This window comes from Fundulus heteroclitus, chromosome 7 (assembly GCF_011125445.2).
Source record: "Fundulus heteroclitus isolate FHET01 chromosome 7, MU-UCD_Fhet_4.1, whole genome shotgun sequence".
NCBI lineage: Eukaryota > Metazoa > Chordata > Actinopteri > Cyprinodontiformes > Fundulidae > Fundulus > Fundulus heteroclitus.
Window position 1 is genome coordinate 11,651,303 of NC_046367.1, and position 19,165 is coordinate 11,670,467.

A 19,165-nucleotide genomic window follows, 5' to 3' on the forward strand; every position below is an offset into this window, starting at 1 on the left:
TACTATTCCTTCAATGCTCAATTATCTCCCTGTTTCCCTAATTACTTTGCTCATCCTCTCTCTTTCAGTTGCATATTTATAGCAATTCACCCAAAACCTGATCCACATTTCCTTTTACTCCACAACCCTCACATATATCATTATTCCTTTTCCCTAGTAAACAAAAACTCATTCAAGTAGGTATGACCAATTCTTAGTCTAGTCAAAATGACCTCTTCCCTTCTGCTTCTTTCTCCATAATTTATAATTATTAGATTCTTGAACTCTATATAATCTTCTTCCTTTCTCATCTTCATCCCATATCTTTTTGTCATATTTCTGTTTCTTTCTTTTTCATTACTGATGTACCTTCCCCTTTCCCAAATGGAATCTGAACCATTGTATCATTTCCCGAAGCCTTTTTAGCTAGCATATCTGCTGTTTAATTTCCTTTCACCCCTTCATGTGCTGGTACCCAACAGAACTGAATGTCTATTCCACATCTAAATAACCTGAAAAAACTCTGATGAATTTCTAAGACAAGGTCTTTCCTATAATTTCCTTTTGATTGAATACTTTCTATTACTGCTTTTGAATCTGTGCATATCATCACCCTGTCCAATCTAACCTCCTCCACCCACTGTAAACGAATAATTATTGCAACCATTTCTGATGTGTATACAAACAGAAGGTCCGTTAATTTTTTACAGATACGTATATTAAACTCTGGAATGTATATCCCTATTCCCACATTTCTTTTGAATTTTTTGAACCATCTGTTTAAAATTTTAAATACCTATAATACAGTTGTCTAATATATAAGTTAAGCTAGTTCTAACCCCAACTTCATTATGTTTCCATTCTCTTTTCTACTTTCCTGCCAACTTTTATTGCTGGAAACAGCCATGGCGGATAATCTGATCCAGTAAGAAAGTGATATTTTTACATATCTCATTTCTAAAGGAGTCTCTCCAGACTCTACTAAAACAGTGTTGACGGGGGTAGTCTTAGTTGCTCCATTAGCTACTCGTTATGCCCTGTATTGCAATTTATCTGCTAAGCGTATTGTTGATTTCACTGCTGCTGCTCCATATACCATACATCCATGTGGTAAATGGCTATACTGATCTCATAAGAGCCCTGTAAATATTAGTATTAGAGTAGTGTCTGTTTATCAGCCCCCCAATCATTCCCAGCCACGGCTTTTAATCAGAATCAGACATACTTTAATAATCCCAGGGGGAAATTGTTGATTTTTTTTTCAGTAATGTACCTTCTTTTATGAGGTTTATTACTTTCTTGCTTTTTGTAACTGCTGAATATGCGTTTTCCATGTATACAAACTATCTAGCCATAATCCTAAATATTTCAATTCTGCTACTCTTTTAAAAGTTCATATAGTTTTATTTTTCCTATATTAATATTACCTTTATTAGTAAAATTCATATATCAGGATTTCCCTACTGATAATTTGAATCCCCAGTCATATGACCATTTTTCTATTTTATTAACTGCTCTCTTTATGGGGAGTGCTGGCTTAGTGGTTAGAGCAGCGTGCTTGCAGTCAGAGTACCCGGTTCGATGCCCAGTGCCTGCACACTGGGTCCCTGAGCAAGACCCTTAACCCCAGAATGCTTCCAGGGCGCCGCACAGTGGCAGCCCACTGCTCCCCTAGGGGATGGGTTAAAAGCAGAGAAACCACATTTCGTTGCTTGTACTTGTGACAGTGCTATGACAGTAAAATTGAATTCTATTCTATTATATTACCTACAATATGCGAGACATTCCCTACCCTCATTCATATGGCTCCATCATCTGCATATAGGGCTGATTTAATGCATTCATCTAGATTTAAAAATATATCAATAATCATAATGTTAAATAGTACGTGACTTATTACACTCCCTTGTGGAGAGTCGTTTTCTACTTTAAAACCTCTTGAATATTCATCCCCAACATTAACTCTTATTTTCCTATCTGTAAAGAAAATTGCTATCCAATTGTACATTCTTCCACCTATTCCCATATTTTCCAACTTTATCAGTAAACCTTCCATCCATATTGAGTTGTACGCTTTTTCTGTGTCAAGGAATACTGCTATTATCAATTCTCTCACTTTTGGTCCTTTGGTCCTATATCATTACTAATTCTCACCAGTGCATCCATTGTTGACCTAGCTGTTCTGAATCCACATTGATAGCTGCTGAATAGCTGCCTCTGCTCTAATATAAACCCCAATCTATTTACTAAGATTTTCTCAATCCATTTTCACAAGTATGATGTTAATGCTATTGGTCTGTAATTGTATGGGTCTGGTGAGACTTTCCCTGGCTTATTAAATGGGAGAATTGTTGCCATTTTCCATTTATTTGTAACTACACCTTCTCTCCAGATTTTATTAAAAAGTTGTAACTTTAATATTAATGTTGCTTCAGCCTTCTGAACATTGCATAACAGATTATCATCTCCTGGAGCTGCTCTGCGACCTCAGCAGGACAAAAACAAAACCAAGCGCCGAGCTTCACCTAGTGGTCGGAGGCATGTACGCAACATACATCACAGGAGCCTTCACACTCCAGTCCGGGAGGTGAATTTTTAATAATGCACCAGGTTATTAAAGGAAAGGTTAGTGTCCAAATGTATTTTCCCTTTTAGATTAATAAAGTACTTTTTAATTGAACTGAATAGATATATTGCTGTAGATATCTCTGGTGTCCTCGGTTTTCTACCCTGGACCTGCTTGGGTATTCTGCCCCACACCATGTTTGTGAAAATATTAGCTCAACATTCAGGAAGAGGGTTTGGTCCTTACAGCCGCCATTAGCCACCATTACTTTATTAATTTGCAGTTAAATGTTAATATAATACTAGTATCAGTATGTTTCATAACTACACAGTTATGAAATTCAGCAGAAAAAATTGTTTAATACCAGCAATCCAATTTGAGATTGGATCGAATCAAATTTAATCAAAAAGAATCACTTCCAATTCTTGAGAATCTGAATCAAATCAATTCCCAGCCCTATTTGGGAGCCAACATGTTTAAATGCATGCATACAGATTTATCAGGAACATCCAATTGTTCACTTCTACTCTGTCACCGTAAAGCTCGGCTAACCGTCCTGAAAAAGTGATGTTTAGAAACAGTCCTGTAACTGTCAGAACAAGAAGTCAAAGTTTCCAGAACATGATAACAAATAAATAAATCACTAAATATAACATTTTTAGAAACAAGTCATACTGTAATTGCAACAAACACAAACAGGGCTGTCCAGTATTTTGAGACTTCTGTACAATATGTTCCATTATACAACCATAATGAAGAAAATAGCAAAATAGTTGATTATGTGAAGATGCAGCAAGAACAACACTAATGCAGATTCAATTTTGAGTGGACCGTAAATGAATAAAAGCACAGCTCCAAGTTAGACTTTGCCTAAACTAAACAGCCTCTTCAGATGTTTAGAAATTTCTTTCATTTTGAGCCCGTATATGAAAGGATTAAGTAAAGGATGATAGAGAAACAACTGCAGTGTCATTATAAAGCGTGCAGTTTTTGGAAAATCAGACTCCACTCGAGCTATGGCTATGTCATATACACACAAATAAGAAAAGCTAATTAAAACCAACAATTGTGGTAAGCAAGTCTCAGCAGCCTTTCTCTTAAATGTTTTACAGCTCTGATAAGCCATTACAAATATCTTTGTATATGTGAAAACTGTAAAGAGCATTGGAAGCACTGCAACATCTAATAAAATAGCAAGCCCAATTATAGTTGCTGCTCTTGATCTCACACAGTGAACTGTGTAAATAGTATTATTGCAAAATATTCCTTTCAAATTATGGTTACATATCTTAGCTTTCGCATTCAGTACTGCTTGCACAGCAAGATGACATGGAGGGATTGCCCAAGCAAACACCAGGAGATATTTCACTGTAGTTTTTCTCATGATAGTTTGGTATCTGAGAGGTTTACATATTGACACGTATCTGTCGAAGGCCATGACTGCTATCAGCAAGAATTCTGAACCTCCTACAGAATAAAATGCAAAATTTTGAAATACACAACCTGAATATGTTATGACCTGTTTTTTAGAGAGGCAGTCAATCAAAAGCTTTGGGTAAAAAGTAGTGCTGTAAATAACACAGTTAAACAGTAATGCTGCAATGAAGATGTACATCGGCTCATGGAGGTTTTTGTGGATCCAGATCAGGTACACAATAGTAGCATTACTACAGATTATTAAGATATACACTGAAAACATAACAGTGAAATACAAATATCTGTATTTTTCCATTTCAACATACCCGCTCAGAGTTATGTATGTACCATTCAAATAATCATCCATGAATGTTCAAGAAAACAGTGTAACACTCTTTTTCCTGTGTTTAAACTATGTACATATTACTCTCTACACAGTTTACAAACCCAATGGTTTGAGTCACTGGAAAGTTGTTGTTTTATTGGATGGCATTCCCCTCCAATGAGCTCACCTCTGGAGGCCTCTGGTACGTCAGATTTACTTGATAGCATTACGTATTCACAACAAATAGTATAGGGCAAGATGTACAAAATAATTCACGATTGAAATAAATGTACAAAATTCCTTTAAACTCTTTACAGGCCTTTCTACACATGTTTACAGTTATTCACTATGCTGTTATATAGCATTGCTTTTTAACTTATTACCTAGGGTTAGTGTGATAATCATGTTCCAGCCTAAGCACGAAAAAGCATATAATTCAGAAAAACACAAGTTCAAGGTCTTTTCATGAATCAAAAACCTCTCAAAATCAATAGTGGAGAGAGAAATGACCGGCTGAGATCTCGCGAGAGCTGTGCGTAAGTATAAATGGCAGTATACTCATAATAACAATCCGATCTACCCAGTTAAGGACAAGCCAATAATTTAAAGTGAAACACTGTAACGTTTAAATATCAACAACTGTTTCATACTGGACGAGGAGACCTTCACCAGCCTTGAGAGCTACCTGGATGAGTGTTTTGACAGAATCATAATGGGGAAACACACCACTTCATTGAGATTCATGAGCAGGTCAAGGACGGAGTCCAACAATGTCTAAACAAAAATTTACACCAAAAAAAAAAAAAACAGACAGGGTGAACTAAGGCTCTGGGGGCGTCCTGGAGGACGACCCCAACGTGACAAAGTCAGACGGACGTCCCAAATGCAGGACTTGACGTGGCGGACTGTCAAGTGGACATCACGGGGGCAGGCCCCGGAGTGGCAGGATGTCCGGCAGGCCTCCTTCCTCAGGACAAGACTCTGCTGTCCACCTACACCTTAAGGACAAAGGACACTCTTTTCAGGACCAAAGTGTTCACATTTTGGACAAAGAAGACAGATGGTTTGAAAGGGGTGTGAAGGAAGCCATCTATGTTAAGAGGAAAAAAACAACCTTAAACAGAGGAGGGGGCCTTAGGTTCCAACCCTCAAAAACTTATAATACAGCTATAGGATTAATTCCGGCCAATCATCACCTCAACTCTCACCCTCATTCGGGTGATCAAAACATCGTTCCTGCAAGCCAGGCCAATAACAACCCTAACGACTCCTCATTACAGAGGAGTGGACCAGTTTCAGTTCGATCTGCTGGCTTAATGACTTTAACGACTGCCCATTACTAAGGTGGTGGACCTGTTTCTGTTGAATTTGCATGTTATCTAAGCCATTACAAGGCCTTTGTTGGGCAGTAGTATAAAGCTTGATGCTCCACAGTACTACCGACTTTTTGAATTGAGAAAGCTTCCCGGATAGGAAGCGAAACTGTAATGGTTTGTATATGGAGAACCCAAATGTCAGCCGGACACAGAGCTGAAGCTTAAAAAAGGGTTTATTAACAAAAAGGTCCAGGGGAAAAAAGAACTGGCTTCAGGCAACACAACAAGGCAAACTCCCAAAGCAGACGAGCCGAAAGTTAAACGGGCAAACGGACAGGCAGGCTAAACAAAAACAGTCAAGGGAAAAGTACTCTTACCGGGGAACTTGGACATGAGGATAACACGAGACGTCCTGGCAACAAACCGAAAACTAAAGCGGGCTTAAATAGAAGAACGGAACAGAAGAGCAGGGCGGGACTAATTAACCAAAACAGGTGGAAATAATAAAGGGAGCAACAGACTGATAAACAAAAACTTAAGGTAAGAAATAAGGCTAAACAGGCAAGGGCTGAAATAAACTAACAACAAAGGCCAGATAACAAAAACAGGCTAAGCATAACTCTAACACAAGAAACAGAAATAATTCTAAACCAAAACCACAACAGAACGTTACAGAAACGTCTTCAAACTACGGAAAACAAGTCCAGTTGCTTTGTTTTTTACTCTTTTTGGAGGCCCCTGATGTTTGGTGTCTTGAAGACCCACTTATGCTTGGTGTCTCGTCGAGGCCCTGAGATGCAGACTGGATGTGGATCCACCTGGATCCCCTCCTCGCAGGCCGGAGGCGGAACCTTCTGGATCCCCTCCATGCAGACCGGAGGCGGGCCCACCTGGATCCCCTCCCTGCGGACCGGAAGCGGGCTCGTCTACCAACATAAATTTTCCGGAGCGCAAGCTCCGAGCTGATGGCGGGTTCATATTTGGAGCTGGTTTTTACAGAGCATTTCTTTTAAGTCCTGGAACACTCTGGCCTGATCAATCTCCCATATCCAATAGTTTTACTTAGAGAGTAGGTTTATCTCTCTCTGCCAACTGTGGAATAAACTTGCCCAGCTGGTTAACCATATCAAAAAGCTTCTCAGGTCACATTTTTCTTACAGCCTCGGCCTTATTTAGGTCAGGTCTGACTCCACTACCTGAAATAATGTGCACCAAAAACGTCACACTTTGACAGGTCACATTTGTCAGTGTTCAGTGTCCCACTTCCCGCATTGTGATTGGTCTGGTCTGTTTTGGGAGGGAGGGAATGGAGCCTTCCCAGACTGATTTACGCTCCATGTAATTCAATATGGCTGGCCAGGCTCCTGGCATCAGACCCAGTGTCAATCTTGAAACAGATGATTTTATTGTTTATTTCAACATCAACCTTCCAAGGCTTCCCTTCATTTGAAACGCTGGCCAAAAACATGGCAATCTCATCTTTTTCCACTTCTTGCACTGTTTTAAGAGTTTCAAACACTCACTTAAAGTGTCCCCTTTTCCCACATAAATTACATTTCTCCTGTTATGGAAATGTTTAGTCAGTTTTTGTATTAATCATGTATATTTGGTTCTAATTACTATTGTTAAAACTTTGGGGCCTGGAGTTCACATAGGATGGAGTCTGCAGAGTCACTCAAGGCTATAAATTCACCCAACCTTCTTGTGGGATACCAGGCAAGTAAGAGTCACATGAGGTTTTATGGTGGGTAACCTTCAAGAAGGTTTATGGTTAAAAAGCTTTTTTATTGTTTTTTAATGTTTATCTTGGTAGACTCCTAGAAACACCTAGCAAAATGTATCGAGAACCCAGCGCCTTAGTTGACACTGGAATGCAGATCTGTTTTGCACAAGCACAGATAGGAATGAGTGCATATGTAGCCCCCGACGTCATTCAGTCACGTACACAGTGAGGGGCCGGGCTATGAATAGATGTGCCCTTGGGCGGTTCTTCAGACACGCACATGCAGCCAACACGGAATAGTGGACTCTGTGCTTTAATAGACGGGGCTTTAGGATAAAGTTGTAAGTGTGTGTCTCCACTTGGAATTCCAATTGTAATAAATATATGTATATTCCAAGTGTTTTGTCTCTGATAATTGTTTTCTTTCTTCACTGCCAAATATACGAACCAGGTGAGGCGGGCCTTAGTGAATGAGACAGGAAGATTGAGAGGCTGCCTCGTCACTCCCCATAAGCTGGACAATCTTATTTGGAATGGGATGGAAGGCTGGCACATTTATAGCACTGAGAACTCTTTCCTTTATAATGTAATTTGGCTTGAAAAGCACTGGCATGGTTAAAACAGTTTTTGAATGCTGTCAACAGATTCACACAGAGAAAATTGCTGCTGTTTCACCTCTTCACTTTGTCTTGCCATGGTTATAGCTATTTCCAGTGTCAAGTCAGGGTCCAGCAGCAGGTGTTTGGATAGCCTTTTATCTTGCAGTCCCACAACCAACCTTGTCCTCCATCGATTGCAGCCGATCCAAATTTACCCCATACCCTCAGGATGACTCACCACTCCTGACACCTTGTCATGTTATTCACAAGAATGATGTGTGAGTCACCTGGGTCATCTTATATGCTTCTTTATTCCAGCTTGGTTACGAAAGAGGACGGCCATCATAAACACAAGCAGTTCTCCATTCCACACAGCTGTCAGCCCTTTTATGGTACTGCTATGTGTGGCCATTTGTAGTTGTTACATATTACATTACCATTAGATTAACACCACAGGGGGAGTTTACTGGCCAATCAAGAACAGGAACACCAAGGTCATTGAACCAGCTTTCAGTACCTTTGACAGTGTGGGCAGCTGTCAAGCCCTGCTGGAAAATCAAATCAGCATCTCCATACAGCTTGTCTGCAGTAGGAATGAAGTGCTCTAGAATTTCCTGGTAGAGGGCTGCATTGACTGTGGACTTCATTAAACACAGCAAACATACACCATCAGATGGCATGGCACCCTAAATCATCACTGATTGTAGAAACCTCACACTGAAACTCAATTCCTTCAGACTCTGGGACCTTGATTTCCAAATGAAATGCAGAATTTACTTTCATCTGAAAACTGGACTTTGGATCATTGAGTAACATTTCATTTCCTTTTCTCCTTGGCCCAGATTACAACCTTCTGATGTCGTCTCTGGCTCAGGAGTGGCTTGACACGACAAATCCAACATTTATAGCCCATGTCTAGTGTTCATCTGTGTGTGGTTGCCCTTGATGTACTGACTCCAGGCTCAGTCTACTCCTTGTGAAGTGGTTACCCTGCTGCTGGAGCCCTTTTTCCCACCACACTTCATCCTTCCACTCAATTTTCCGTTATATGCTTGGATACAGGACATGTTGACATGTTGCCTGGCTCAGATATCAGGGGCAAATTGGGTCGAAATCAACAGGGCTATCAGAAAACAGAATGCTGGATAAGACTCACCGAAAGGCTTGCACTGATCTGGCAAAGTGGAGGGAACTGAGACAGGTTTAAATAAGGAGGTGAACAGGTGAACAGAGCAGAGTGCTAAATACCAGTGACAGGTTTAAACAATCAGAGAAAGGGTGGTGACTGAAAGTAAACCAAAGCTGATTGGATGGTGACTGGTGAGAGGGGAGTTACATGCAGACAGACTGGGTAGTGACTGAGAGGTGAGTTGGCTGATAACTGGCAGGAGACTGAGAACTGAACTGGCTGGTGACAGATGTGAACGGATCAAAATAAAGCAAATAACAAACAAAAACCAAAACAAAACCCAAATCAAAACAAAACCCAAATCATGACAAGGTTGGGTCGCCTTTGGTTGGGTGTCCTGGTGGGGCCTTGGCGGCTTGGGTTCAGAGCAATATGTTGCTGGGAGTTTCAGCCAGTACGTGCCCGGGTGTCTGGCCCTACCCAGGGCCTCTAGTGTGCTGGCCGTTCTTGGGCCCTGTCAAGCTGGAGGGGGATATGGACATTAGCATCTCATGGCAGATGCTCTCCCCTTCAAGGAGTGCATTCTGCTAGTGGGGGAATGGGAGGGGTGAACCCAGCCTGGATGTCTATTGACGTATGTGGTGCAGGAGCTTAATTAACATTTTCTCGGTGTATGTGTGTGTGGGGGGGTAGTTTAGAGGGCTCCGTGTCCGGCTCCTTGTCTCAGTCCTGGCTCATGGCGGCTCTCCGTGATGGTTCTCTCTGGGGCAGGTGGGAATGGAGGGGGGGGGGGGGTATTGGTCTCAGGCATTGCCGCTTATCTCTGGCCCCGGAGACTATGGTGGTGTGGCTAGCGGTGCCACCCTCTCCGGGTGGCACTTTATGGAATGCACCCGGAGAGGGTGGGCACTCCTGTTCTTTTTGGAGAACAGGGGTGCCTATTAGAGTCAGTGGGGTGCTGGTCTCCTGGAGGGCATGTATCGCCCCAATTATTCATCCCCATCACCAGATACCTCCCTCTGCCAGCTCCATCATGCTGCCATACATGTAGGACCTTGGGAATGGGGGCGTCACTGGGGAGCATGGAGGATTTCCCAAACCTGCTATCTTGTGACATCCTTGGACTCAATTTTGTTGTACATCTTTGTTGTACAGGTCTCATAACACACATATATGTAGAACATTAATTGGAGGAGGGGGGAGGGAGGGGAATTCTGAAAATGTTGGCAGTTTTTTCGGCCCATGTCAAGGCTGCCAGAACTATGTCAGGTAGATATGTGATGCATTGAGAAGCACCAGTGAGACTTTAACGCATACAGAAAAAAAGTCGGCTGGCCCAAAACAAATGTTTTCCAAACTGGCTCCCTCGGCCGACAATCTAAAGGTCATTCATTCCTGCTGCCATCAGATTATACAATGCTGCAAAATAACTGTAACAATAACTGTAATTATAACTGTAACCACAACTGTAACTATAACTGCAACTGTAATAACCAACATGCAATAACGAATGTGCAATTCTATTTAATACACATAACTGTAACTTTAAGAACCAACATGCAATAACAAATGTGCAATTCTATTTAACACACTGTGCAATAATCCTGAAAGAAGTGACTTTTGCTGCTACACCCGAAAATATGTCAATACACACGCGTATAAGTCACCGTGAATGTACATAAGACATCCTCTGCCATATTTCTTTTCGTATTTTATTATTTTATTTTTCTTACCTACTCCTTTTGATCCATGGTATAACGAGGACACACTGTATATATATGATGCACATCGTCCTACTTGACACCTTCTTCCTATGATTACTGAGCTGATGTGACATGTGAATTTCTCCAATATGAGATCAATAAAGCCTATCTTATCTTATCTTATCTTATTTTTCATTGCAGTATTATTTGTTTGAGATTTGGGGACAAGTTGTCTTGCAGTTCAGAAAAAATATTTCGAAACAATTTCCAATCACCACATCATTTGAAATGTGTAAATGTTCTTTTATTTTGTCATCCAGTCTTAACACCTCATACATGTCTCACTGTTACATTGATAAGGCAGTAAAGGGCCTAATTGAAAACATTGTAATTATGGTTGACAACATTGTCAAAAAATGACAGAGAGATCGGGGTAAACAGTCCCCAATATCACCTCTGCCAGGCTTTGTCCTCTTTGCTCTGAAACAGATCCACACCAAAAATTGACTTCGCAGAGAAGATCCTAAATCCTGCTACAGATGAGCTGCAATAATGGCAAATGGTAGGAGGCAGCACCTCCACCAAATACCAGCTGATTGGGTCTCTTGGTCTACCAGGCGAACCAAAGCTCCCTTCAGTGGGTATTTAACACGGTTGTTCACCTCTGGACATATTTGCTCCACCCGGAGATTCTGGAAAACATTGAGAATGTTATTGGTAATTTTGTCATTACAAATTTAAGAAGTACAAGGCAACACAATATAGGTTAGCATATAAGCAACCAATACCTTATATAAATTGCTAAGTGACATATTGCAAACTTCAAGGGGTTACTAGTGCAGCTGATTAACATTTACTGTTTATTTGCTTAGCACTATTACACACTCCAAAGTGCTTTACAAGTAAAACAATCAATAGAATAGTAAAAGCAATAAAAACAAAATTACAGGATAATATAAAGCAATACATTCAGAAAACAATAAAAACATTGCTGGCCTAATGCTCCAGCTCCCCAGAATTAAAAGCCAAAGTAAAATAAATGAATTTTAAAATAACCATAGCTTCTGGTGGACATATAGGTAGTTGTCAGGTCTAAGCACCTAGAACATCATACTACACAGGGAAAGAAAGAAACAAAGACAATTAGTTTGGTTTCATTCTCGAGGAGAGTAGGAAGAGATCGTACAGTTACAATCTCCAACCCTCTCTGCCGGTCTCAGCGTTCTCCTCGATTTTATTAAGTTTGGGGCGTTTCCCTAGTTACAGGACTGAGGCTGTACTGAGGGGTGGGGAAACAGATAGTTACAGCCTCAGTTGTCAACAAAGATACATAGCTGAGCAATCACATCCAGTCAGCACATAATCTTGTAACTGAGTCTTCTTGTTTCAGGAAGGGAAGAAACAGGCCGTTTCTCAATATGCGTTCTTGAGCGGTCTCGTGTGCTCGTGACACGTCATCAGCCTCAGACCGAGCACTGTTCCAATACCCGAGAACGCCAAACCGAGAACGCGCCGAATTCCCCGGATGTTGTTCTCGCCCGCCCTCTTTATCGAGCATGCATCAGAGCAGACTTGTTCTTCTTCAGAGCAGACTTGTTCTTCTTCAGAGTGACAGCTTGCCCAGAATGCACCGCGGCAAGATACTTTTTAGAAATTAAAAATGTTTAAAAAAAATGTTCAATAAGATTTATTGTGGTGTAATATATAAATAGTTTTGAATGTTAAAGAAATGCTAAAGAACTGTGTGTCTCATGACGTCACAAGTACGCTTCTGTTCCAATACACCATACGTGCTGCGTGCTCGCGTTCTTGTCAAGTCCGATCTTCTTGTGTTCTCGCCAAGACCGGACTTGACGAGAACGCGAGTCCGTACTCGCGTTCTCGTGAATTGAGTGTCTTCTGTTTCTTCGCACAGACATGATTAAGCTATCATGTGAGTAGTAGGATTATATCTGAAGCTTACATTATTACAAGATAAATCGGGTAATGAAGTATAAACATTAATCCCAACAGTGTAATATTTTGGTTTCTGTTCTGGTTTTATTTTTGAGTCATTTTACTCTCCTGCTTTAGGTTCTCTGCTTGCTTTGAGTTTTTGTCCTGTCTGGGTTTTTATTTACTGTTAGTTTATCCTGCTTTGACATCTGTTTTAGTCTTAGCTTTATTTTCTGTTTTAGGTTTTTACTTTAGAGTGATTTTGTTTCTTAGTAAGTTTGCTGTAGTTTCTGTCCACTTGTCCTGTCAGCTTTTTAGCTTTGGTTTCTGGTTTATTTCTTGTTTTGATCCTCTGCACTGATGTCTGGTCTAATTACCCACTCTGCACACCTGCCTTACTCCACCCCTGTTGCAATCATCTCTGACCGGTTTCACCTGCTTCCTCCTCCATATAAACAGTTGAGACCAGACATCAGTGCCAGGTCGTCTTGTTGAGTGTAGGTGAGTCTCCTCCTGCAAGTTCTGTTATGTTTTGCTTTTTTTGTATTTCGACCACCTTGTCTCCAGAAACCTGTGCTGTTCTGTCTGTTCCTGCCTGGCCTGCCTCGTGAGTCCGTCTGTTTCTGTGCCGTCTTTTGGGTTGACGGTTCTTTTTGGTTTTTTCCCTGTTTCACTTTTTGTTCATAAAAGAAGATTCTACACTGAACCTCTGCTGGTCTGGTTGTATTCTGGGTCTCCTGCTCCGATCATTACAAACAGTAGTAGAAGCAATTTAGGAGCTACGGCTAAAAATTCCTCAGTTTACATTAGTCACCAGTGTAGTCCTCAGAAGGAATGCAAGACAATCAACTTGTATACTAATGCTTGATTATGAGCAACAAAGATTTTAAATAATATAACAATATACAGTAAACCTAGAATATGATTATAAAACACACATTTTCTGCTGTTTAACATAAACATTAGTGTATACTGGAAGATGTAGACCAGGGGTGTCAAACTCATTTTGGTTGAGGGGCCGCATACAGCTTAATCTGATCTCAAGAGGGCCACACGAGTAAACTCATTGCAAGATTAAATAGAACTAATAAAAGTGGACTTGTTGTTGATTTTTTTTATATTAAATTAATTTCACTTTTACACAATATATTATGAATAACCTCAGTGTGTACGTATGTGCAATTTATGTGCAATTTCAACAATACTTTTACTCAGTTAAACATTTACTTGTGCATTATGCATAAGAACTGATCACAGTGATTGTACAATGTTAATAAACATTTATTCACATTTTTTGGAACTTAAAATGTCCTGCATGACAAAATACATCAAGCAGATAAAAATTAAGAAATGATTTAAAATCAATTTTCCACATCTGTAGCTCAGTGCTTCCACCTACTGATTAACACACACCAAACAATATTGGAACTACAGATTTTCAATTAAACGAAGTACATGTTTTTTTAATAATTGTTTTATCATTCTCTTCCTTTTATCTCCTCTTTCTTTCACCTTTCCCCTTTTCTTCTTGTTCTTCCTTTCCTCTCCTACTTTCCCATTTAGTGTCCATATCATTTGAGATATTCCACGCATGATTCATGATAAAACATTCACATTCATAAATCAAGCGGAGCACTATGGCAAAAGCTGTACTGCTCGACTTGTGAAAGTCAAATCTGATGAGCTCTTTTTTTGGCACTAATACAACAATTCTTATTGCCACATTGCCAGACAGGATACTTTTTTTTTTTTTTTTTTTTGTGGAATAATGATAATGCATTTAGCCACCGGGCCGGACTAAATTGTTCGGCTGGCCGGAACTGGCCCGCGGGCCGTATGTTTGACACCCCTGATGTAGACTAAACTTAAGGTGGCCTAATATTCAGAAAGGATTTCTTGCATGTACAGGCTTAAGTAAAACTCCTTTCCATGGTCTACCCTCACTTGATCCCACATTCTATAAGTAGCAACTGCTGATCTGTAATGCAAGAAAAACCTGTCAGCATGCTTGTCAGCATGTTGATGTGCCGCATGTAATGTCACATCTTACTTCACATTATACACAGCAAAACGTAGATTTAAACTATAAAGTTGCTGATAATAATAATATTTGACATCAACATCAGAAAATAATCAGGTAAGTATGTTACTCGCCTGTATACTTCGTCATAAATAATGAGATTGTTTTTTTTTTTTTTACAGGCACTGGAGTGTGCACTACAATTTTGGAATTGTATCCATCAACGGCCTTGTGTAGTTTATGGCCTGGGATAGGGTTTAGATTATGAGCACCCTGTAAAGAAGATAGATAATTTTAAAAATCCTTTATGAGCTGCAGTGATTGATTTAATAGACTTCAGTATAAAACTACAAATGCAACTCACATGTTGTTTCAAATTGTGATGAGGCTGGTGCACCTCTCGTAAGACCCCACCCACTTGTTTGTCCAGCATGTTCACCGATAGATGACAGAAATCCCATCATAAATTTTCGTTCATAAGATGGACCTGTCTGTCACACACACACACACACACACACACACACACACACACACACACACACACACACACACACACACACACACACACCTGATCTAAGATTCAACGTTTAGGAATTCTGGCCCTGATACATACCTGGTAAACTGACAAAATTATAGTAATTTCTAAATCAGCATCCAACACATGATTTCGTCTTCGTAGGTTGTGCTCCGTGCAAACCTTCTGAAAGTCATAACTGAATAATGTGGAGCTCCATAACTGTGCAAAGCATTCTTTATTTCAGAGTGGGGTTTTCCACTCTCAGCACAGCCATTGCCAGTTTTTCCTACTTGCTGAATGCCAGTGTCTTCCAGCCTCTCTTCTTCATTATTTGTGGTGTTGGTACAAAGAACCACCCTATATTTTGATATGGATAGCTAATAGAAATAAGGGTTAGGGTTATTTTTGATATTCTGTTTCTTGTATAGATTTTAAAAGACCAAAAAAACAACAGTTATTTTCTTTTTGCAATTTTATTTTGAAATGCAAAAACCAAAGAACAAACCATACACAGATTCTTAGGAAAAGCTTATTTCCCAAAGCTGTAACAGTAGTTGCCCTCTGCTGAGAATTAATAAACCATTAGCTGATTGATCTGACTTTTTGCCTCAGGAGAATTGGATTTGATTTTACAAATTTACATTTCTGAATAAAATATTTTAAACATTGAATAGATCTATTCATTATGCATCCTTAATGTTTGTGTGATCTAGCCCAAATATTACATTATTGTCTTTTAAGATTTTAAATCACAGCCAACATTGATATTACAAACCTCAAATGCATGTTCCAAACTCTCAATATGAGTATTACATGAATACTGTCAACACTATGAAATCTATATTCACTTGTGGGTTAGGCATAATATATTTTAAATTGCATCTCTTTAGAGAGTATCAAAGAAACCTGTAAAAAAAATCTGAGAATATTTTCTATTACCACCACCCACTGATGTCTTTGTTCCTTCAAACTTTTGCCTTCATGATAGATTCTGAGAGTTTAATGAGCTGAGCTGTCTTTAGTGGGTTTGAAAAATCCTGTAGTGTGTGATCCCTGAGCAGGCTTAGTTGTGTGATCCTTAGTCTTTCAGCCATGAAACAAAAATAAGTCTATAGGAGTGAACTCCTAGCCTTTTGAAAATCTCTGACAACTTTGAATGTTGTGTAGTTTGTCCACAGCTTGACGGTTTATGCAAAAGTATCCTGTAAACCTCTATTTAAAGTAATAAGGTGTTAAGAATTGTGATAAAAATTTTAGAACTAACATTAATTCTTGCTGATAAATAGATTTGTGTTTTACCTAAGCCGTGTAATAAAATACCACAGCCCTTCACATATAATGCAATTTAAAGATGCTTTGTAACATTAATGAAAATAAACAAAAAAACAAATCTACGATGAATATATTTACAGTGATTTATAACATTGGGCAGAGAGAGCAATTATAGTTTTGTATTTATATAACACATTCAGTGAAAATCCTAAACCTTCATCTGATGTCTGAAAAGTCTTCCTTCACATCATTTTACATTTAGGACACCTATAGCACATTGTATGAAAGTGCAAGTTTTGACTCCATCTGGTGAGAAACAGACCAACATGCATACCCTATTTTAAAAGCTTAAAACACAGATAGTAGATGAAACACAATCTTGATCAAAAGAAAAGGAGAGGAAGCAATTAGCAGCAATGAAAAAATGAAAAAAGCAATGAAAAAACACTAACACAATCTCATTCAAAATATTCAAAATATACTCTTTGAAACAAAAATAAATGATACACAATTCAACCCAGTTTTTTAATTGAGAACATTCTTTTTAAGTGTTTAAAAATTTCCTTCATTTTTAATCCATATATAAATGGATTAAATAAAGGAGGATACAGAAATAATTGCAAAGTCATTATAAAGCGTGTTGTTTTTGGTAAACCTGATTCTATTCTAGCTATAACTACTTCATATGTACACAAATAGGAGAAGCTGATTAAAACCAGCAGATGTGGCACACAGGTCTCAGCAGCCTTTTTTCTAAATGTTTTTGAGCTTTTATAAGAAACGACTAATATATTTGCATATGTAAAAACCGTGAAGAGCATAGGAAGTATGCTAATATTTATTAATGTAAAAATGCCAAATATTGTAAGTGTTGTAGATCTCACACATTGAAGAGTGAAAATTGCATTGTTACAGAATATGCCATTCAGATTTAAGTTACATATTTTAGCTTCAGCGATCAGTATTGCTTCTCCTCCAATGTGACAAGCAGGTAAAAACCAAGCTACAACCAGAAGAAGTTTCACAGTAGTTTTTCTCATAATAATTGGATACCTCAGAGGTTTACATATTGACACATATCTATCAAAGGCCATGGTTGCTAACAATAAGAATTCTGTACCAATTGCAGAATAAAACAAAAATAACTGAAAAATGCAGGATGAATATTGTATGATCTGTTTTTCAGATACAAAGTCAATCAGAAGCTTTGGATAAACAGTTGTGCTGTAAAGAACACAGTTGAATAACAAAGCTGCAATGAAGATGTACATCGGCTCATGGAGGTTTTTGTGAATCCAGATAAGATACACAATAGTGGCATTACTGCAGATTATTAGAATATACACTATCAAGATAACAGTAAAATACAAATACTTGTATTTGTTCATTTCTACATAACCATCCAACGTTATATAGGTAACATTTACCTCATCCATAAATGCTCCCAGATGTTCATTCAGTTAAGTGAATTGATAAAAAGTATAGATCTGTATGCTCCCACACAATTTACAAACTGTATAATCCAAGTTTGCACAAAGGTTTTATAGGTTCACTTTCTCCAACAAGGATTGTACCTCTTGAGGCCTTGTGTGCTGTTTATGTTCTTATGGTAACATGTGTTGCACTGCAAAATGTAAATAATTCTAACTCACAAAGTTAACTGCATTAAAGCATACCAACCAAGATGAGGCAGATTAAAAAAGTTACATGTCTGTGATTTCTAAATAAATTAGATGTGGATTTTAGATTGTGAATGTCAGGAGTCATCTGTGAATTCTTTGTGCACAAAAAACATACATAATTGTGTATCTTTAAGTGACAAAACAAATAAATAAATAAATAAATAAAACAGGCCAAGATCAGGGTACACTCTTGCTTGCTAGAAAATTTCAGGTTTTTGTTTATACTATGAACTAATTTACAATCAAAAGCTTAAAAGTTATTGTCTGATTTTAAAAACATTATTAGTAAAAAACTACAGTCAAACCTGTGGCAAGTTCTGGACTTTCTAAACACTGTATGCGCAGAAAGCCATTTTCTCCGAGTCAGAAATCAATCAAAATACTTGCTATATAGGCCCTTCTGATTTGTACAAGCTGACTGTAAAATTCATGTTTTTCAGTTGAAATTACATGTGCATGAAGATAATCAATATGGTGTTGTGTTGTCTAAAACCTGCAATATTTCTCCCTTAGCTTCCCAGCTGGAACATTTGTGCATGCAGAGGAAGAAACAGAAAACTCCACAAACAATCAAGTTGGTGCACATTGCAAAATCTAAAACTCCAGCTTTTCGAATAATTTGGGTCCTAAATTTGAATTAATGATTTGATCAACTCATAATTAGAATTTTAGCCAGTGGGAATTTTCTATACACTTCTTTTTGGCTCTGGGGGTATTTTCTTTGATGAGGGTATAATTGTAAATTTGAGACAAAGCCAACGAGGCAAGGTATTGCATGTTTTTCATGGAGTTGTGTGTTGGAGATAGACTGAAGTGCAGCCAAGAGCTTGGGAGCTGCATGGTGAAATTAATAATTAAATTAAATAATTTATTTTTTGAGAATAAATAAACAAAACTTAAAGGCAAGACTGCTGAAGACAGATCTGGAAAACAAAGGGAGCATAAAGGAAGACCTGATAAGGAGTCAAGAGTGCCTACTGAAA

At 38.7% G+C, this 19,165-nt stretch overlaps 2 protein-coding genes across 2 annotated transcripts; both read right to left on the bottom strand.

Moving 5' to 3' along the window:
• Positions 1-3,404: 3,404 nt before the first annotated feature.
• On the bottom strand, positions 3,405-4,346 carry LOC105940254 (olfactory receptor 13C2-like). The gene has a single exon (XM_012882741.3). It carries the CDS (start codon positions 4,326-4,328, stop codon positions 3,405-3,407), a length of 924 nt encoding a protein of 307 aa, XP_012738195.2. The 5' UTR covers positions 4,329-4,346.
• A 12,617-nt stretch (positions 4,347-16,963) lies between these two features.
• On the bottom strand, positions 16,964-17,936 carry LOC105940255 (olfactory receptor 6Y1-like). Its single transcript, XM_012882742.2, has one exon. The coding sequence runs from the start codon at positions 17,934-17,936 to the stop codon at positions 17,013-17,015; it is 924 nt and encodes a 307-aa protein (XP_012738196.2). The 3' UTR covers positions 16,964-17,012.
• Between the last annotated feature and the right edge of the window lie 1,229 nt (positions 17,937-19,165).

Excerpts from the sequence above, each read along its gene's own strand:
- LOC105940254 (XM_012882741.3), bottom strand. The coding sequence starts at position 4,328 with ATGGATGATTATTTGAATGGTACATACATAACTCTGAGCGGGTATGTT.
- LOC105940255 (XM_012882742.2), bottom strand. The coding sequence starts at position 17,936 with ATGGATGAGGTAAATGTTACCTATATAACGTTGGATGGTTATGTAGAA.